General features: G+C 42.4%; 1 protein-coding gene across 1 annotated transcript in view; it reads left to right on the forward strand.

Annotated features, from left to right (window-relative positions):
• Positions 1-22278, forward strand: part of cacna2d3a (calcium channel, voltage-dependent, alpha 2/delta subunit 3a) — a 118518-nt gene that overhangs the window by 25795 nt on the left and 70445 nt on the right. Inside the window, exon 4 of the mRNA XM_030056214.1 lies at positions 7992-8051. Within this exon, the coding sequence (XP_029912074.1) occupies positions 7992-8051 (60 nt within the window). The remainder of the gene's footprint in view (positions 1-7991; positions 8052-22278) is intronic.

Genomic DNA, 22278 nt, shown 5'->3' on the forward strand with positions numbered 1-22278 from the left:
TGTTTCACACTGTGTTACATTCACTTTGAAAGCATTCACATTTCCCCCCTGTCCACATGCATAACGGTTTCCACTGAGCACATCAAGAAGATGAAGTATTTCATGCTAAAATGAGTCATCTGGCATTTGAAAAATGTGACACCTACTCCAAAATGAGCGCTGGCATGAAAACAAAACTCTAATTGAATACCGTTATTGGTTATCTTAAGACCTCTGGCTATGAAAAAATAGAGGATTTAATTATCTTTCTAAATATTAGGCAGTGTCATGGAACGCAACCCTTCCTATAGGCTCTCTAAGCCAGCATAACTCTTTTTAATAAGGAACCACCATTATTTCACTTCTGAGGGACACCTCTTATCAGCTTGTGTGGGCTTCCTTGTTGACAAGAGTCAATTTCATTGAGCTGTAAGATTAGACATATTGAGAAGTCAAGTAATATACTTGTCTGTTTGTGCCATCTTCATGAGAATGCGTGAATCCCTGGAGACATGAGAGACTCGCTAGGCTAATGGGTTCTGCCTGCCTGGTTGCTAGATGCTTGATAATTGTAGGGGTTTCGGTGATCCTCTCAACTACAAAGGCAATTTCTGGCTTACTGGTTAAGGTTAGGGTTAAGGTTAAGGAAAGGCTACAAAAGGCTTTAAAATGAATGGAAGTCAATGTAAGATGGTCGTACAAGTGTGTGTGTGTGTGTGTGTGTGTGTGTGTTTGTGTTGCGTGGGAGATGCTGCATGAAATGAGGAATGCAGGAGAGAATGTGTGCATAGATCCCATTGACTGAACATATTCCTCTGTGGAGAATTTAAGCCACGTCAACTCATATCATTCTTCCGCTTCAGCTGCACTTTCCTCATTGTCAACGCTAACAGTTCACTTTGTGGTAAATGATTATTCATAAACACACAATGTAAGTATAAGGCATGCCTCACAGGAGTCCCTCTCCATCTCCCTCCCATCTCTCTGTGCTTTTATTAGCGCAGCTCTCATCTGTCTGGCCTGGTGTGCACACCTGCAACCTTCTTTAAGCATCCCCCCCGATCCTTTGTCTGTCTCTCCCTTCTCCTCTCCTCCTCTCCCCACCTCTCTGCTCTTTGCTAAAGTAATTGTGGCGCTTCAGCGATTCAATTTCCGTGCAGGCGCTCTCCCCTGTCTGTCGGAGCGGTTTTATCTCCCTGTCTCCACAGCGATTCCCCCTCTTTATCGCTCGCCGCCACCTGCTGAGAGACAGCAGCTTCTGCTCTGTGAAAGAGTGCACCTATAAGTGTGTGTGTGTTAGCTGCTGTCTGAGAAGGTGTGTATATCTCGGGATATTCTAAAAGTGCTTTAATTCTCGTGTGTTAAGATAATGCCTTTGCCTTTGCCGAGGCGAAGACGACAGGGCAGGGTAATGTTTCTTAGGGGCTTAATTCAGATTGTGTAAGGCTGCCCCTACAGTTTTTGTGCTTGCCTTGTTTGACTCGGTGTAGGTCTGTTAAGAGATGGTTTTGTATCTTTTGGTGTCTGTGGAAAGAATTAGCACAGCTGTCCTCTCCAGCTGTGTGTGTGTGTGTGTGTGTGTGTGTGTGTGTGTGACAAGAGACAGTGAGAGATGGAGAGAGCGTATGACTGCATGAGTAATTGTGTTTAGAATAGGTATTTTTTTTTCTATGTTTATGTTTCTCTCCTCTCTCCCCTTATCATCCCCACATTATTGTGGAGAGCACAGCCTCCTCTCTGTCTGACAGAAGAAAAAAAAAAAAAAGAAAAAGAAAAGAGAAAAACTTTGGGCAAGAGCAATTGCGTCTTGTAGTTGCTTTAGCCCATTTAATTGCAACCTCCATATTATAGATAAGAAGACCAATCAAACAATGTTGGAGAGTAAACATGGGCTTGCAATGGCTGTGTGTGTCTGTGTGTGTGTGTTTGCATATGCGTGTCTTCATGTGTTTAAATATATAGGCATGCATTTGTGTTTATGTGTGATTTATGTGTTTATTCCCAGGCTCAGCAAACATCTCAGCTTACCATTGTTGCTTGTTTAATTTCTATTACCTTCATTGGCTCCTGAGTCAGGAGAAGATTATCATTATCTAACAGACAGACTCTCCTCCACTCTCCCTTTCTTCTCCTTTCCTTTCCTTTCCTTTCCTTTCCTTTCCTTTCCTTTCCTTTCCTTTCCTTAATCCTCCCCTCCTCTTCTCTTCTCTTCTCTTCTCTTCTCTTCTCTTCTCTTCTCTTCTCTTCTCTTCTCTTCTCTCCTCTTCTCTTCTCTTCTCTTCTCTTCTCTTCTCTTCTCTTCTCCTCTTCTCTCCATCCTAAAAACACAATCAAGCTTGTCAGCTGGAAATGGAGAGAACAGTGTGCAGTTGAAGAAACACTGAACATGTTGTTATCAAAGTTGAAAGGCGTGGAGCTATTGTAATGCCCTCTTTGAAGTCAAGCATGGCTGTGTTTCATGTGGCAAATGTACTTCAAAGCGGAGTGGATGCCTTCCTGCTGGGGCTGTTTCCCCTGTAATGGCATTCGGTCTCTGCTGTGTACCTGCTGTTATCATTTACCTGTGGCAGCTACGCCTCTGTGGTCTACAACATGATTACCAGTGTGGAGCTGGCAACTCTGCATAGGCCTATGGTAAAAATGGAAGTTTATAGGACTTTTTTTAATGAAATTTCTCTGCCTGCAAAACTCTCATAGGCTTTAATATTCAGCGACTGGGTGGGAGTACATGCGCACTTAATTTCAAATACAAATTTCACCCGTGTGGTGCAGGTCTTCTTCCTAAGGGGACAATATGAATGATGATGACACCGCCCCTTGTTAGCAGAAATTATGAAAACATCTGCACTTTAAGAGAAATGTGAAGGAGCGTTAACAATTTTGTTTGCCTTCCGCTCTTTACTCAGCAATTTCTCTGATGTTATTTTTCACAAAAGACTTAAGAATTGCCCGTGATGACAGAATACGCTGATTTCTCAGTGTAGACATATTTAAGAATTAAGCGTGCTTATTCAGAAATTTGCTTTGTTGCTTTCTTTAAGGCTCTGATAGGGATTGTTCTGATGTGGTGATGCCCTGCAGTCTTGTCCTGCCCTTCTCCCTGACACATCACACTGTCACACTGAGCTCACAGCACTGCTCCCCTCATTTCCCTCATTTCACTGGCTGTCCTCTGTCTCCGATCACTGTCACTTCTCTCTCTCTCTCTCTCTCTCTCTCTCTCTCTCTCTCTCTCTCTCTGTGTATGTGTGTGTATGTGTAAGTGTGCGCGTGTGTGGAAGGTGATGGTTGCTAATGACAAGGCAGTGCCAGCCAGTTGATGTAAGGACAGCGGCTGTCTCCTCTTCCTCCATCTCTCTCTCTCTCTTTCTCTGGTTCTGTTGCTGTCACCAAGAAACCACAGAGAGACAAAGGGAGTTTTTTTCTTGAATGAAAGAAGTGAGCATAGGCAGCAAGAATGGAAAAAGTTGAATGTCAATAAAAAGAGATAGCTGAGTCAAAAAGCATGAAATGAGAGCAAAGAAAGCTTAGGAACAGGGTATGTAAGAGAAAGAAGAGGGAGGAGGTTGCAGGGTGGCGGAGTGGTAAAGGGCATAAAGGGCATAGTTTCTGATGACTCGTCAAATATTGATTATTGGGACCGGATGTTTCAAAATACTCTGCGTTCTCTCTCCTTGTTTGTTGCTCTCTCTCTCTCTCTCTCTCTCTACATCTTTCACAGCAATACATCTGGCCAAAACTTCAGTTCTGCCCATTAGTTAGAAGCAAGCCAAGCTATTCACGTACCATAGTGTCGCCAACTTTATTTAGACATTCTTACGTAGGTAGACATGTTTGAAAGATGAACAAAGTTTGTTGCAAATTACCAGAGCACTCATAAGCAAAGCAGGACTGATTTAGGACTGATTCCGTTTTGCATTTCCAATTCCGATGAACTTGTTAGTCCCTGGCAAGTTCTGTTTTGAAGAGCAACGCTGCTTCTCTAAATGACTTGGCAAACGCACTGTTCAGATCGCTTCTTTTGTGCTTCATAAAAGCATTTATTTTTGTGCTAAAACTGATTTTAGTATTTTTGTTTTATTAATATCATGCGGGAGAGAGAAACTGGCACAAGGTGATCATCATGCCAAATTTAAACCCACATTGAGTGCTGTTGGCTCAGCATATGCATGCCGTGCCAACAGCACACAACACTTTCGCAAACATATTTTTTGTGTCCACTCAGAGCTGTAGCTGACTGTGCTCTTGTTCCTCATTACCTTGGGAGAACATTTCAGAATCAGGCCACTGCCCTCGCCGCTCCCCCGGCGGAGGACATGTGCCGAGGCAAGGCTTAAAGTACTGCATCAAAAAAGGCCCAGACTTCCACGACCAGTCAATAATGCATGTGCCCTCCCCCTGTCCGCCCCTCTTCTGCCTCTCTGATGGCAGTTGTTAGCATAGCTCAGCTTTATACAACAGCATGCACTAATTTCATGGTTTTACAGCCGCATTTATAATTGATGGGCATGTTTTAAGGTTAGGTGCTTCAAGTACAGCGATAGAACAATCAGCCAATCAGTTTGACAGCGAAATGAAGGGGGAGGGTTTACAAACTTTTGAAAGTGTAAACAAGCTGAATGCTTTGACAGGACAATCATAATTACAGGATGTCAGATAGTAGAGGGTGGGAGAGAAGTGCAAATGTCAGGGAAACAGAAGGAGGGGGAGGATGCAGTGAAAAATAATGAAAATCAGGGCAGAAATTATGTGTTATGAGGTGGAAGGTCTCCTTAGTTTACACCGGGAGCTGAGAGAATATAAGAGAATAGATGACCAGTGAGATCACATCAGGGATCAGGAAGACAGGGCAGACTTTTCTTTCAGCCAAGCCCTAACAAACCCAATTCAATTAGCCGAGCATGTCTTGCTAGCTTTTGCTTTGTTAGCTTATGCACGTGTTTGCTTCTGGGTGTGTGTGTGTGTGTGTGTGTGTGTGTTCGTGTGTGTGTGTGTGTGTTTTCAGAGAGACAACGGGACCTGCCTCTCCGACTGTGTCAGTTTAATTATTGCTATCATCTCGTACTGAGCTAAAGCCTCGGCAGAATGACTGGAGAAGAAAAGTCATTTCCTCTCTCTTTTTAAACGGCATCATACACTTTGGCAGGACCTACTGCCGACACAGAGACATGGCAGACTCATTTGAATACACACACTCGCGGGCACACACACAGAAACACACCACCTGGCGCACTCATCCTAGTGTTATGGTGGAATTGAAATGCACAGGAGTGAGTGGTACCCACTTATCTCTAATCTGTTTTTCCAATTGGAATACTCCCTGCTACTACGCGAGTTATTTTTACCCCAGAGCCTTAACGCACTTCTCCCTGCTTGGTGAATTAGATGAATAATGTGACAGAATGGATTTTAAGCAGGTGAGGATCAAGTGTGCAAATGTTCTATGCAGTGGAGATGAATGTAACATTGGCTTTGGATTGAGGGTGCACTACACAGGTGTTATGAATTGGCTACCGCTCAGCACGGTTTTGTGTGTGTGTGTGTGTGTGTGTGTGTGTGTGTGTGCGAACATTAGCCTGAAGCCTAGGCCAAGGTGCCAGACCATGACAGACGACAGAATTGGAATGGGTTGATAGCCGGGAGACAGCCAAAACCTGACCATAACTCACACTTTCATACAAAAATGCATATTGACAAATGTACACACTCGTGCACATACGCACACACAAATACAGATAGTCAGATTCAAACAGATTTCATTACATGCACACAGAGGCGCTCGCACACTCACACATACAATGATTGACATTTGCAAAAAGCGGCTGCCAGAGAGAATAGGTCAGAGGGCTAATATCTTAACACGTGTCAGCTGAGAAAAACATTAACACTTGCGCGAACACACCCACACAAACTCATACACCCAAACACATGCACACACTCACACTCACAAATGCTCAAAGTGTGTGTCTATCGACAGCAGCTTCACAGGCAGTGTCTGACATTTCCCTGGGAGTGCGAGGCTAAGCGTTCAGACCTTTAGAGAATGTTATTCTCTCATTCCTCTCTCATCCTCCCTTTATTCCCTCTGTCCTTATCTCTGTTTGTTCCTGGAGCATGCTTTGCTCTGGATTTCCAGCAGACGCGCCCTCCTGGGGCTTTGTGGCGCCTCTCAAAGCCTGCTTTGGCACACGCGCACACACATACACGCATAAACACGGACACGCACACACCTCCTACCCGGATACACCTGTAAACACACACAATCCCACACAGACAGACGTATAAACACACCTTAAGATCTAAAGAAGCCTGGGCTGTACCTGCTACAGAGGACACTGTGGGTCCACAGTTTTTTCTTGTTTTCCTCTCTCAGTCTATCAGAACCCTGGAAAACGGGACAGATGAACACATCAAATGGTAGCCCGATGGAAAAAGCAAAGCAATATGCAGTGATACAGAGAGAGAGAGAGAGATTCAATGACCAGGTGTGTTGCTATGGTGAGGGGAATGCTAGATTACAGTGGTCGCCCCCCAAAACTGCACATGTGCGCACAGAGCAGAATACACATGCACAAGCGCACACACACACACACACACACACACACACACACTCACACACATAAACATGATCGGCTGAAATAAGCTGGCTGATTGCAGTAGTTTTATGGGCAAAGCCATTTGAATGGAAATTTGAAACGGGGTGCATTACCAAAACTCATAGACACCAGAGCCAGCTGTGAATGAGAGAAATGACTTGCTGTATGAGATCCAACCATGCACATCACATCACAGTTGGAGGGAGAAAGAGGTACTTAATGGTGTGTGTGTGTGTGTTTGTGTATGTGTGTCCTCAGAGTAAGGCTGTTACTGAAAATCTCCCTTTAGGCCCCTCACCTTAAGTCTATCTGAAATTATGCCATACGCAAGCCATGATGACTCCCTTAGGCCACTTCTTACTGAACATCTCTCACACACAAAAATGCATGCACAAACGTACACACATGCATACTCACCTACACCATCATGAATACACTCAGAGCACTCAGTCAGCACAAGCACTCCTTGCTTTGTGCCGATATACACATACATGCAGTGTACTAAGTGTCATTGGCATCCCAGCTCTCCATATCAGGAGAGCTGGGATGCCCAATATACCTCCGTGGGAAACCACCCATATAAAAGGAGAGTCTTTGTTTGAATCCTGCTGTAGTGTAATCTTCCTCTCCCCTGTCTGTCCTGCTCATTGTCACTTTACAAAAAAAGTTATTATAAGCCATACGGTGAGTAGAACTTTCCTTTAAGAAAAAAAAAATGTGCATGTCACGTTTCTCTACGAGGATTTTTCCTTTGAAAATGATGACCATCTCCCTGCCTGCTTTTGACAAGATTTTCCATCATATCATAACACTCATGGGCTTGGAGAGAGAGAAGGAGACTCAGAGAGAGAGAGAGAGAGAGAGGGAGGGAGAGAGTATAACATTGACTTGAAGGCACACAGATACCCACAACACCCTACAGGCAAACACAGCAGACAGAAGCAGCAAGAGGGCAATGATGGAGTATGTGTGTCTGAGCGTGCGTGCGCATGTGTATGTGTGCATGTGCGTGCGTGCGTGTGTGTGTGTATGTGTGTGTGTAAGAGAGTGAAAACAGCATGAATTGATGATGAGTTCATTGTGGTGATGTCCAAAGAACCTGAGGCAGTCATTACCTCTGCTGCTGAACCATTTAGGAAAATAGCCTCTTTTCATGAGATGGCCAAACGCTATCTGTACATATGTGTATGTGTGTGTGTCTCTATGTGAGTGTCCTGAGGGGGTATAAGCTGTTTTAGTGCTAAAGGGTACTCATAAAGCCAGCTGAAAAACTACTTTCTCTGTGAATGTTCCTCTGCCTATTATGTTTGACCCACTAGTCAATGCAATTTGGCTCTGAAAATAATATATTTCTCCTCATCATCCTCCTTTCTTCTTTGCCTCCTCTTCTCTCCTCTTCTCTCATCTCCTCTATAGAGGCTGGTAGAGGCAGCAGAGGAAGCCCATCTACAGCATGAGGAGGATCCAGACCTACAGGTGTGTTTTTTTTCTGAATCCATTTTCCCACCACACAAACATCATTACAGTGCTTTGCCTCCCTGTTGCTTGTAAGCTCATTAATTTATTCATCCCACAAATAATTAATTCCACATTTCAGTGCTTCTGACATTGGTACTCACTGAGAGAAATGACCCAGCAAATGACTGTGGCCTCCATAAACAGAGCAGGGAACTCCTCTGTCTACAGAGGAGAGCAGGGGGAGAGAAAAGCTTTAGGAATTTTGCTCATGTCCGATTCGCTTGACTAGCTAACAGTCTTTTCCTGTCTAAAAGTGTGTGCTAGTTCAAAGCTCCCCATGATCTGTTTGTCAGCATATGTCTCGGTCTGCCACTGTCACATCAGGTGTTTCCAGTCCCACCAGAGCTGCTTGGCAGCCATGCCTGCAAATACCTACAGACTAAAATGTACACAGACTCATGAGTTTATCTGCAACTCACCTTAAGGAAATCCTATATGCGTGATGGATTTCTTGTAAGGTCATGGAAAGCATGACATATGCTCAGCTAGCTGGTGTGAACACCATGTCTGAATTCTTGAAGGTTCATGCAGTTTCACTCTCTTTGCATCCAAAATAGTTGTCAGAGTAATAGATCAATGTGTGGTGCCATTTGGTAAATGAGTGGAGTGAACTTCAGTGGATCCAGTGCATCTGAAGAAGTTTGATTATGACCAGAGAAAGGCCAGAACAAAAGTGTGTACTGAATTAGGAGTAAGCTCAACTTTAACCCTGCTACTGTAAATTAGAGCAGTTTGCAATATTATTTTCTGCAATTATGTGATAATAAAAAGAAGGGTGGGGCTCAGTTACCACTATGTTCACTATGTTCATGGTATAGTGAGTAAGAGCCTCTACCCCATCATACAGCACCGACAAAGATATAATCTATGTGATCATATGCGGTATGGTTATGCAAAGTTTTATAGTCTGCAATAGTAACATATCTACCACAATTCAGGCAACCGAGGAAAGCCTTCAGACTTGTCACAGTAATAAGCAAATGACTGAATGCTCTGGGGGAAGAGGGCAACCTCTTACCTGCTTTGTCAGAGGTGAAGCAATTAATCTCTCTTGAGTGTTTTTGTGCCTGAATTTATCTTGTGACAACCACATCTTAAATTGCAAATGATTTATAGTATTATAATGCTCTCATATTCCCACTCAGAACTCCCCAAATTTTAAACTATTCCCTGGGAGTTCCACCCCCAGTTCTGCAGAGTTTGGGCAAATGCACTCGTAATAATCATATCTGCATACACACCCCCGAACCCAGCCTCTGCTCTCATGGTTCTGCCTCAAATCCATTTGAGCAGCTTTAATTTTTAGAGAGCAGCTTTGTATTGTGTGTGTGTGTGTGTGTGTGTGTGTGTGTGTGTGTGTGTGTGTGTGTGAGAGAGAGAGAGAGAGAGGGAGAGAGAGAGTCACACACACCACACACACATACATGCACACACAGAGGGTATGAGGCAAATGTGTATGTGTGAATGCATGTGTGTGTGCATGTGTGTTGGCGTTGGGGGTTTGTGCATTTGTGATGTTTTTGCTTGAGTTTGTGCGCATCAAGAGTTTATTTAAGTAGGAGGAGCGACAGCAGAAACTAGAGTTTCAAACAGGAAATATGATGTTAAGCCGACTTTGGAGTATTTACTCTGAAACTACTTATAAAGTCTGTTGTGTGTGTTGGAGTGTGTGTGTGTGTGCCTGTGGCAGGGTGTGTGTGTTTACTGTGTCAGCTCTTTAAGGCATTACATTGAATGCCCTGTGGTTTGATGCTGTCATGCACCATTAAGGAGGATCAATTGCTAAATCTAACCCCTGACTGCTGTCCTGCCCTGATTCCCCCTCTTCTGCTATCTCTTTCTTTTCTTCTCACTTTAGTCACTTGCAGGTTTCTCACCTCTTTCCAATATACTTGCCAGAAACATCCACACTAAACACTGTAACACTTTTAAAAGCCACTGCTGCTGGAGAGTTACCTGGCAATTTGGTGTTTTAGGGTATGATTTTCTCACTTATGTGAATTGCTGGCCAAATGTAGATGACGTGATATCACTTCAAGATATTTGTAGCACAGCTACAGTGGAGTTTGATAGCACAAAATTTCAGAAAATATTCAGTTTTGCTGTAAGAATCAAAGAGCAAGCTTCATTTTTATACTCACCGTTTTGCACTGATCATACAAGAGGAAATCCATTACAGAAGAGTATATTATATAGCGACAATTTTGCCAATATTACCCTCAGTAGGCCATAATGTAATGCAGACACAAGGCATGACATGTTTTGAGTGTGTGTGTCTAGAAAAAAAACCCTCTGTCTTGATCTTATTACACCATCACTATTGCTATTTCTCTCCTCCTACACATATAACCCACAGCTCATAACAACAAGTTCACTCTGTGGGCTGTCGATCACTAGATTAAGCAGATGAGACAGGTTGAGTGAAAGTGGGTGCAGAAAAAAAGCAAATTACAGCATTTCATCATAAAATAGCTCCTGAAATGCAATGAGCATGGCACATTGATGATGTATAACAGTTTAAGAATATCTGAGGGTGGATTTTTCTTTTAACATCCCCATTACTTACATCCTCACACCATGTCTAAAGATAAACAAATTTGTTAACAAGCACTAGAATAAAAAAAAAAAAAAAAAAAGGATGGATTAGATACTAAAAAGGTTGATGTTCTGGATAAAGTGAAGTAAACTCTGATTCACTTATCAGTTGAATTTTAAAAACTGCTGATGGTTGTGGAAAATGTGTTTGTTAACCTGTATATACACATCTGTATATTCACAGATGTGTTCCTATGTTTGGGATGTTTGGATGGGCCTTCAGCTGGTTATAACAGTCACTGGCTTGTGAGCATTCAGCTCTGTGGCAGTGTCATCATCTTCACCACCAGCGTTGGCAGAGGCAGAGTAAGGACAGTCAGAATTTGTTGAACTGGTTTTCCCCGGTAGTGTTGATGTTATTCAGGCTACTTCTCTTCTGTTAAGGCATCAGTGGGGATGCAGGCTTCTTTTAAATATTTTAATTGGTCTCTGTCCTCACATTTTTTATTTAAGTCAGTGGCTTCAATCAGGAAACCTAACTCTTGGCACAATAAAGAGGCTTCTTTACATATTCATTTAGGCACAGAGCTGACAAGACAGATAACAAATTAGGCTACTGAGCAAGTTGAGGAAAAAAGGCTGTCATCATTCATTAATTGGTTTCAATCGAGAAACAGAATTTTGGGGGAAAATTAAAGAGATTACACAATTAATTTCCTTTTCTTTTCTTTATTGTATATAGATACACCTACACTTCAAAATTATATATATCCACTATAATATCTGTGGTGGCAAATAATAATTATGTGTTTGATATCACTATAGAGGCTGAGCTCAGAGGGGTGCTGTCCATGGTGCTGACCAGGTTCCTCTTTGCAGTATAAGTGGTGGCACCCTGCACCTCTCAAAAGTGACATGTTTGCAACAGATATACCCGTTAATTTGTACGTCCTTGATAAGGTGGCAGTGTAAGGTGTGTGTGTGTGTAGAAGAGCTCAATAAGAGCATATCCATTGGGGCCCACCACCATGATGCTACTCCTCTCTGTATGTATTTGTTTTTTACGCACATGGGCAAGTTTGTATGTATGTGTATGCACATGTTTATATATTTGTGTGTACATGTACATGCAGTTATGATATTGTATTTGCACACTCTGGCGTGTGTACGACCACATGTGGAAACTTGTCGTGTGTGTGCGTGTGTGCATGTGTGTGTGTGTGTGTGTGTGTGTGTGTGTGTGTGTGTGTGTGTGTGTGTCTTTGTGTTTTCGGATGCAGGTTGCAGGGCACTAACACTGTGTGGGCTCACAGCGGTGCTTTATGGCAGTAATTACTTGGCAGAGATGAGATGAGCCCTGTAAAGTGAGTGTTCCATTGTTTCAGGTTTAATGACACAGCTACAGGGCTGATGATGGTTGATAGGGAACCTATAGTTCTACACTCTCTAGAAAGAGTCAGATAGCAATTAGGTCACAACACCACTACAAAAAATTGTATCAAGTACAAGTGTGCAAGATATGGTAGTGGTTGTGGTGTGGTGTAAGGGGTAGGGAATAAACCTAAAAGGTGAGTCAGCTGATGGAGGATGATCACATGCACTTGACAACAGTTGTCCCCCTTGGTTACAAAGTGACCATAAGTGGCCCCCTATTAACCTGCCACCCTCCCTCTCCACCCCATAGCAGAGAGAGTGCAGGGGCAGAAGGATTGTTTAGTTGATAATGTTAGTCTGCGGAAGAGCAAGAGGATCATAGAGACATACTGCTGCCTGTAGTATTCCCATAATATTCCTTTGATATTTCTATGATCATTCATTAGTGTCTGTGCTGCTGAAAATACACCACAGACCAAACCACCTCTAAAAATATTTTAGAGGAGACTACAGATGTAGTTTTTGCTATACAGGTCGGTGTTTACTCCCATTGGGTCCATCCCCCTGATAAAAAATAACAAATCACCCACTGCTTGGCAGAGTCTTACCACATCATTTGAAATCTGAACACGTTAATAGCACCTCTTTTTATCAGGGATTAACGTAATGATGGTTTGCGTCTATGTGCATGTGTGTGCATGACTCCGTGCAAGCATGTATGTTGTGTGTGTGTTTGCATGTGTGTGTGTGTGTATGTGTGTGTGTGTGTGTGTGTTTATGTACTGCCATTTCATTGGCTGACAGTGTGCAGTGATAATAACAGACTGCATAGTCTGTCCCTTGCTCTGGTACATTCTACCATATTCTGCATTCATGTTAACTTGTGATAACTGTCATAATTTTGATCGCCATGCTACCAATCTGGATCAATGACATGAAGTGGTTTCAGGCCCAAGAAAAACGTGTGTGTGTGTGGATATCCGTTGTTAAGCAGGTTTTTCAGCGCCTTGTAGCATGGTACACTGTAGGCATTAATTCTTTATTGCAAATTTGTATTGAACTGCCTGAGCATGAAATAAAATGGTTGAGTATTCTTCAGTTGCCATCAGAAACTGCTGTACTTGTTTTCCGCTCTTTATACATGCTTTTGTGTGTGTGTTTGTGTAGGTGTATGCATGCATATGTGTGCACCTGTGTAAGTATGAGTGTGTGTGTGTGTGTGTGTGTGTGTGTGTGTGTTGTGTCAGCTCCGATGGTGGTATTTGTGATTGCGCTTTCTTGCAGAACATGGTGAATAGCTGGTAATTATCACCAACTGCGCTAAAAATACCATATCCACGCTGTAGGGTGAAGCCTCCTCCATCACTATTTGGGGTTTATTATAAACTGTTTGTGTGTTTTTTGGCCATTGGATACATATTTGGCCGGCAGCGGTTTGATAGGAATTTCCTTATCTATCCTTTCCAGAGCTCTTCTGCTTCCATGTGAAATTGGCACGGTAATCTGTTGCGATTTTCCTCTCCCTCTCTTTTACCCGCAATGCTCATAAATAGGAAGGCAGAGAGCAGTCTCCCATTGCCCTCTGCAGCCAATGAAATCCCTCCTTGGAGGTTGGAGACAAACAGCCAATCACCAAGCCCGATGCTGACTAAAAATGTAGTCACAGTCAGGAGGGAATACTGGAAGAGAAAACCTCAATCTGCCTTTTTTCTCTGTTTTACTGTCCTATTCTCTTGTCTAGGGTATTACAATAGAGTGGAGAGACATGGCTGTGTGCTTGTTGATTTGCCTATTTTACTCTTTTGATATTGGCTAAAATTATTCATTTTTTAACCTGTATATGTGTATGTGTATGTGTGTTTTGTGTATACTCCACTTTCCCTTCTTGCCCCATATAAGGCTGTGAAGATGAGGATTTTTAAAGCATTTATTCAAGAATTGGCCTTGCCTGTCCAAAATAACACACACACACACACACACACACACACACACACACACACACACACACACTCACACACTCACACGCACACATACACAGAAGCACTGAATCTCTTCTGTCCTTACATCTCATATATCTCACCAGATAGCTGTCTGCAGATGTAGAGAAAAGAGTTTCAAGGTACCTTCTCTCTGTGATATAAACAAGGTTGCTGTGTACATTACAACAGTGTTATGGTCATGGTTTAGTGTGAGACATGCTTGATAATGGTGAGAGACACAAAGCCTCTACAACATATGTTCAAGTCAACATAAAGGCAGATGCGATTGCAAATTTCATCTGTTCCATGTGGAAACATTATCCTACATTTAACCCACTTCTAAGACACATGTACATGTCAAATATGTCTGCAAAGTTTTCTATGTACAGGATGTGAGGTTTTTGCTAGAGGTCTGTTTTTCTCTAAGAGTGGGTGAGCAATTAAGGTGCATGTCAAAGCACTTTAAACATAGCACATGAGCCAATACTTGGCCTTTCCTTCTAGCTGTTTGCGCAATCCCTTTTCTTGTTTACCCACTGATTACCTGTATCCATGCCCCCTGGTTGTTTTCCAGCCCCATTTCCACACTCTGGGAATGGTGGCTTCCTCTTTCCCAACCATGAAGAAAGAGAGAAGGAAGGTAGGCGAGGAAAAAGAGGAGAGGCAAAGTGGAGAGGAGAGTTAAAAGTGAACGCCAGAGGGTGGAGCGTCACGGTTAACCCCCACCCCCCCACTTCACTTGCATTCTCTCTCTCTCTCTCTCTCTCTCTCTCTCTGTGTGTGTGTCTTCCCCTGTCTTTCTCTTGGGGCTGTTGACTGCTCTTTGCTGCAAGACTGTTTGTCAAGATACACAATGAGTGTGTATTTGTGAGTGTGAGTGTATGTGCTTGCCTATGCCTGTAACTATGTGTGTATGTGTGTCCATGCATGTACATGTTCATACACACATGCATGCAGTGTGTGTGATTGTAGGTGGGGTTCTAGGCTTCTAAGCTGCTCTGCTAAATAGCCAAAACCTGTTAATATTCTGCCCCATACTGAGGCCCCTCAACCACCTATACAGCCTTTAGGCCAGTGCATCGGGGACAGGTTACTACCACTTCGGCATAGTGGCTGATGTTTGTACTGCAGCTGAAATTCTCATGTGACCAGAAAACATTTTAATACTTACAGATGACCCATAAAAACACACCAAAACCTATACTTTGAATTATGACATTATTAAATATGAAGTAATTTCTTGAAATCCCTCAGAGCTTTATTAAGGCTCATTTTTTTTGTGTGTGTGATATTCATCCTTTACTCATCTCAGGGTGAGTAGAGAATGCGCACCCAAAGATATTCGACAAAAGGTCTGAAAACAACCTCCGTTTGTGCCATCAAGTAAGCACAACACATTTCCCATTAGCTCAAACCTGGTGATACACAATGTACAATGCTGTGTGGAGACTGGTGGAGACTCCTTTCTCTCTGTCTGTCTCCCTCCTCCAAAAGAAAACTATGAGGGCAAGACAAACTTTGCTGAACTCTGTGCCTGCAACGCCAAAGGAAGCCATATGGAGGCTACCAGACTCATTTTGCCATACATTTGTTCTACAGAAGGTTAAGTGTAATGTGAAATGACAAATGAAGAGAGATGTTGCACATACTTGCTTCATGCTTTCTGCTGTGGTGAATTTTCAGGAATGGTTGGAGGGTAGTGCTTCTTAATAAGCAATGGCAGGAGCTTGAGTCTTGTGTGGATTTTGACAATAAACCTAAAAGGAGAAAAGAGCTGAAAACAGCAACATGGCTGGTCTACACCTTTTGGTGTTAGTTTATATCCTTACATCTCGAAAAGCCTCCACAAAGCACACATTCGTTTCAGGGCTGTAAATCAGTTCTGAAATGGTGCAGTATTGGTTAATGTGGTTATGATTGTTGATGTTAAAAATGCTGTAGCACTTTGAGAATATTCATCTTTTAGGCTAATGCTTTGAAAATGAGAGATCTGAACTATCCTGTGCTGTTTACCTCTGCTATCCCTTCCTCTTTCCTCCTCCTCTCACTGTCCCATACTGAGTGAGTGGGTGCTGATGGCTCATGTGTGTTCTCTTAGTGAAATGCATTGCAGCATTAACGACCAGGTTGTTAACACTGTGATCAGGGACTGCATTAGTGGCACTGGGTGCTCCTTCACAGTGTGCAGTCAGGCTCTCTAATGCTGGAATGGGATAATTGACTTACTCAACACATTCACACTCACACTTTCACACACACACACACACACACACATGAACGAACACACAGCCACAAATGCTGCTCAGTCAGGAGCATGCACAAATGCACACGTGTATGCAAACACTCACATGTAAGTGTTCCCTGTCTGCACACACACACATGCACTCTCACACATAGGACTGGGGATTGATCAGATTTTATCGATTCCTGATTCTGATTCTTTTCTAATTATTTAAGTACTAAAAAAGAAATCAAATTTAATGCATAACCAGTTCAGTGTTGTGGTCATCTCTCTGAAATAAATTACATGAACAAATTCTATTTGCACTCATAGAATACAGAGCTATACTATATCACAGAGAAACACACTTTCCTTCTTCTCTTTGCTCTCTCTCTCGCACCTTTTACTGGACACTTGGACACTCTCTACCTTAGACAGAGACCTGGATCATTAGATCACAGCTACCCTAAATTATAAATGTGTGTTTTTCTGTGGTTTTGAGACAAATGAACTTACAATTAATGGTTCAGTCTCCCAGACGGCAATTAACCCTATAGTATCAGACTAAAATGCTGTTTTGAGCTGGATTAATCATGATTTGCGTTCTAAATCATAGATTGACATAGTTGTCCTCAGTTGCCTAGTTGCTTTATCTACTTTTTACTGTTCATATTTCCAGGGCAAAGATCAGTGTTGCTTCAGGACTATGTGCTGTGCTATTAATGCTATTCATTCAGGACTACTTTGAATTGGATAAAATATACATAGTGTATATTACTAGTTATGGCATAGCAATGGGTTTGGGTTTGTTGTGGGATGGATCTGTTCTAATGCTGCTGCTGCTGCTGCTGCTGCTGCTTTAGTCAAGCCCCCCACCCCCTTACAGAAGAAGCAGACACCAACAGGAGGAGCTGGAGAGGAGGTGGGTTAATAGAAACCCAGATCTCTCATGACAGCATAGCATGGGGGCAGCAGACCTAACAGCAGGCAGAACTGAGTGAATATGACATATTTAAAAGCCTTGACTTCTGAGGGTGCATGAGATGATTGAGTCACTAGGAAAAGGGACAGACCTAGACCAATCAGCTGAGTTTCCTGACTGAACATTTTCTGCTCGCTTACAGGGGACATCGTGTCCGTCCCACGTTTCTCCTACAGTTCTACACATTTCTGGGATTTTCTAGATCCATTCCAGGCTTTATGAACATTATCATTTCAGACCTGCAAGCACTCACCCTCACACAGACTAACATATCTTTTGAAATCACACTAGTAATCCACAATCTTTTTATAGATTGAAATGATGCCATACCATTGTGAATTAACCTAACCAATTTACCAATTGACCTAACCATTTTCTAAACACCTATGATGGTTGGAGGCTCTTGGGATGGTTGGGAAACATCAGCAAAGGGTTTTCACAGGACTGACAATGTCATTATTACTCACTGAGAAAGTGACATAATTGACCCTGAATGACACTTTATGTTATTATCTTATTATGTTATTTATTAATAGTCATGATATGACAGTGGCATGTCATTCTTGTGAAAACCCCTTCAAAGAAAGTGTTACAGATTGTATTTTTTTCAAAACACAGGAGCAACAAGTTTGTTTTATGAACTCATCGCAGCCACTTGCAATCAAGTCACTCCTCTCTCCCTCTCTCCAAAAGTATATGTACCAGCTGTATGGAAGCCATCCAAGGACAAACTTTGCAAAGCTCTGTGCCTGCAGGGTAATATAAGCTAAACCAACTGTGGCATTTCTTATCAATTTTTGTGTCTATTTGACTCGTGGCCTTTTCAGCTTAGTGCCACCGCTTGCCTCAGTGATTGCACTTACTCATTCTATGGATTTGGCCATTGTGAATTTTCAGGATTTGGCAGGGGGAGCACTTCTTGTAAAAAGTAGAGAAATCAGTGGGAGGAGCTTGAGTCCTACATGGATTTTGACCACAAAATTTGGACAGCTGGAGAAAAAGGCTGAAAACAGCAACATGGCTAAAGTTGATCAATTATTCTGATTTAAGGCCTAGTCTTGACATAATCTAAAACACTGTCTGGAAAATCGTCCCCAAGTGCTTCAGCAAGAGCATCAGATGTTGGAAATCAGTTTTATATTTCCATAGAAAAGCAAGGGAGTGAGATTTTTCTGTCTCATTTTCCTGATATGGATCACTATGTGCCTAGGCAGGGAGGAAAGAGGGAGCACACCTAAGCAGATAATGGGAGAAACAAAGCACAGCCAGGCAGATAATGAGAGAGACAAAAGGCAAGAAAGGAGAACTAGATAGACACAGCCAGCCAGTTGCTCCAGTGGTCTCACAGATGGAGTTGATAGCAGCCACACAATGGCAACGAGAGTTATGCATAGGAGAACACATGGACGGTAAAGAGTCAGACAAGCTGGAGGGAGGACAGGAGTTTGAGGAGTACAACACACAGCTGGGGAACAATAGGTAGAAGGAAATGGGGTGAGCCAGAAAGGGAAAGGGATGAATTGGGGTGGGAGGGAGAGACAGAGGAAGTGAGGGAGACAATGATAGAGCAGGTACCAGTGAGACAATGGCAGAAAGGGAACAGAGCAGAGACACAATGGGGCCTTGTCCGCTGCAGGTGCACTTGGCTGCACCTCTGCTCGCTATTTACAGTAGAAGGGTGTGTATGTATGTGCACATCGGTGTGTCTTTGTGTCTGTACATGTAGTGTTACACAGGCTTTTGGTTTTTAGGCATCATTATCTTGTCTTCATCCAGCCTGATGTCAGGTTGAGGTCAAATCCTAGCTGTGCATTGCAAAAAATCTCCATCTCAAGAAGAAATTTCATCTCATATTCTGTGTTAATTTTTTTTTTTTTTTTTAATTAAGTGAAACAATCTGCCAGTAGGACAAGATAATCCTGCTTGTTTCAGGAATTTTTCATGTTGAAACAAGGCAGAAAATGGCAGATCAGCCCACAAGTATCAATATAATGGCACTTGATTCTGCAAAAATGCACTTGATTAACATTAGACACAAGAGGGATTATCTTGTCCCGTTGGCAGATTGTTTCACTCGTTTTAAGAAAAACAAGATTTTAAGACTCAACACGAGACTAAATGAGTTGTTAAGATGGAGATTTTTGTGCCGTGCTGCAGTGTGGAAAAGGCTGTGTTTGTTCTTTTGTGGTCTACATCTTCACTTCCATTGTCTCCCATTAAATAGAAAAAAAATTGACTCAACAATCATGAAAAAGTATTTTCATCTCCTTACGCTTCGTTATATTGCTCTATTCTGTTCATTATATCACTCGAAAGGCGATAATTTGTGCTCATCAGCGCTGTATGAAATAGGTTTTGGCTCAAAAGAGACACTCAACAAAGGATGAAAGAATATTATTAAAATAATCAAGTGATTAAAAGATAAGCATCACAGGTATAAAAGGGGTGTTCTGATCCTCTGTTGAATTTGTGTCTGTGTTATTGTAATGCATCTGTGTGTATGAGCATGTGTACATCTGTATACCAGATTGATTTTCAATGGTGTGGAGAAAGTCAGGCCTATACAAAGTGCAACAAACTGAGAAAGACAACATGAGAGAGAGAGAGACAGAGAGAGAGGAGCAGAGAGCTTGCTAAGGTGATAATCAGCTTTAATTAAGCCTGTCTCTGGGCTCCATGTCCCTCTTGGGGCGGAGAGATAAAGATACAGTGGTTCCCTATGGAGCCAGAGAGAGTGAGGTCAGGTGCAGAGGCATGGAGAGATGGATGGATAGGGTGAGTAAGCGAGTACTGGCCCTGGAATGAGAGACGGTGCCAGAGCCTCCCGCTGTCTGAAGGTCAATGTTCCTGCAAACTCACCAGATTGTATGCCATGGGACACTTTCTCATATCAGTGGCTAGTTCTTTTTTTTTTTTTTTTTTTTTTTTTTTTTCAAAAACAATTTTACCTAGTGTGGCCTCATGGTGATATACACAATCTGAGAATCCTAAACATGCTCATTTATCTGAAAGGAATGTTATGTTGAGTGTATAATATAAGTCTGTTTACTCTTTCCAGGTGAATGGAGGTGAAATATGGCATCACTTGGTTTCATTGGCTGTGTTTGTGTTCTTCAAGAGAGGGAACTGTAAATGGAGAGAAGTAGCTTTATCATAACTGGGCATGAAGGGATGTGACTTTGAAGATCATTGTAATATTCTGTGTATTACAGCATACTTTTTAGGCTTATTTAGGTTTTACATACAACTGTGAAATGTTGATTAATACATTTTCAAAGCAAGTGTGATGATCATGGTAAGTTTTGCAAAATGCATCATATGTTGTGAGTTTAGTAGTAGCTTCTCTCTATGTGATACAGAGACAAAGCATATGTCAACTGCACTCACTGTGGGCTCTGAATCTCTGTTGACACAGCTGTTAGTGACTCCTGTTAGATCAGCACTTCTTCTTTTTCCTCCCATCTCCCCTCCTTTCCTCTCCTTTCCTCTCTTGCATTTTCCTCTTCTTTTTTTCCCTCTAATCTCTCACTCTTGCCCTTTTTGTATCCCCTAATTTAACTTTCACCCTAATCTCTCATGGAAAGAGAGCTCACCTCCAGAAGGAGTAGGAGTCAAATGGAATTAAAAACTTGATTTCCCATTTTTTTTAACCTATTTTCTATGGTTGTTAATTTGTCGGTCTATTCTTAAAAGCACAAGGCTGGAGTGGCACCCCTGGAGTGCCAAACAAATGAAGTCAAATAACCAAAGCTCATGTCAAAGTCAGCTCGTTTGCTCTCTCTGCACACTGGTGCCCTGAAAAAAAAGGTATCAAAATGGCTGATATCCAATCCAATAGTGGGTCCCATACTAATATGGTCATCAAGAAACCTACGGCTCTCATTGCATAAAGCCAAGCCATTTGTTTGTCCATTTAATCTCACTTCTGCCTCGTGCCCTGTGGCATTCCCGGCCCCAGTTGCACCACCACACAGCTTTCATCAACACACTCATTTGCAAGATGAATGCTGTGTTCTCTGCGACCTTCAACAAAATTAAGTACTGTAGTGGTCTGCAAGCTCCTGGTGAATGAGAGAGGAGTGAAAGACAAAAAAACACTGAGAGGAGAAAAACTGAGAAGATCATGCTTTTGAAAAATAGACTTTGTTTTTTTTGCCTACAGGGGGTTAAAAGCAATGAGGTGAGAGAGGAGAGGGAAGAGATAGGGCGAAAGATGCAGCGCTGGGCTCCTTCACCTTGAAATGGCAGTGTTCCCCTTGATAAAGGGCTAATAAGACTAATCAGGCCTGATTAATTACACCGATAGGCACTGTGTTCGCCAGCCTAATTGATGGCTTTATCGGTGTTTTGCACTGGGCTGAGGGGATGACGGTGCAGCTCAGGGGGGGCTGCAGAGAATCAGCCCAAATGAAGGTTACTGGTGGTAGAAGAGAAGAGGCGGAGAGTTGGCATGGATGATATGGGTGGTTTGGGTGTGTTTGTATATGTAGTGGGAGGGGGCTAGAGGAAGGAGTCAGCTGAGTGAATGTTGGTATATTTCTCAGATTTTAGGACTAGTATAAGGATTATTTGGTATTGAATAGACAGGGTATGGAATATAGGGAGTTACATGCTGTATATACCCAGGACTTTTATTCTTCACAGTGCCATGCTGCAGAAGTCTAAACTATCAAAGTCTAGACAGTGTCTGTCTCCCACTGAATGATAACGCAGATATTGAAGCTGTGTATTGGACTCTCAGGGGAATGGCAATTCATTCTCTCCAGAGGGCTTCTTCAAATCCTATTCTCTTGGTCATTACAAGAGAAATCAATGTGGCCTTAAGCCATGTAATCATCACCGTTCAGCCGTATGTGCAGTCGAGGCTGTGCAGCTGCCACTGCCATTTCCAGTGTGAACAGTCAAAGATAGTTTCTCCGAAGCAGAAAATAAATGGCTGCAGACTGTTTTCCTTTTTACATTAGCCACATGAAATTGCATTGAAGATAAAAAAGAATTATCCATGAAAACTAATTTCGATGCATTATGTATTGGCTTAAATTAAGGGCTCTCAATTGCCCATAGCTGTGAATGTTTGTAAGTGAAGTTGGAGTT

The sequence above is a fragment of the Myripristis murdjan genome, chromosome 7 (genome assembly GCF_902150065.1).
Source record: "Myripristis murdjan chromosome 7, fMyrMur1.1, whole genome shotgun sequence".
Lineage (NCBI taxonomy): Eukaryota > Metazoa > Chordata > Actinopteri > Holocentriformes > Holocentridae > Myripristis > Myripristis murdjan.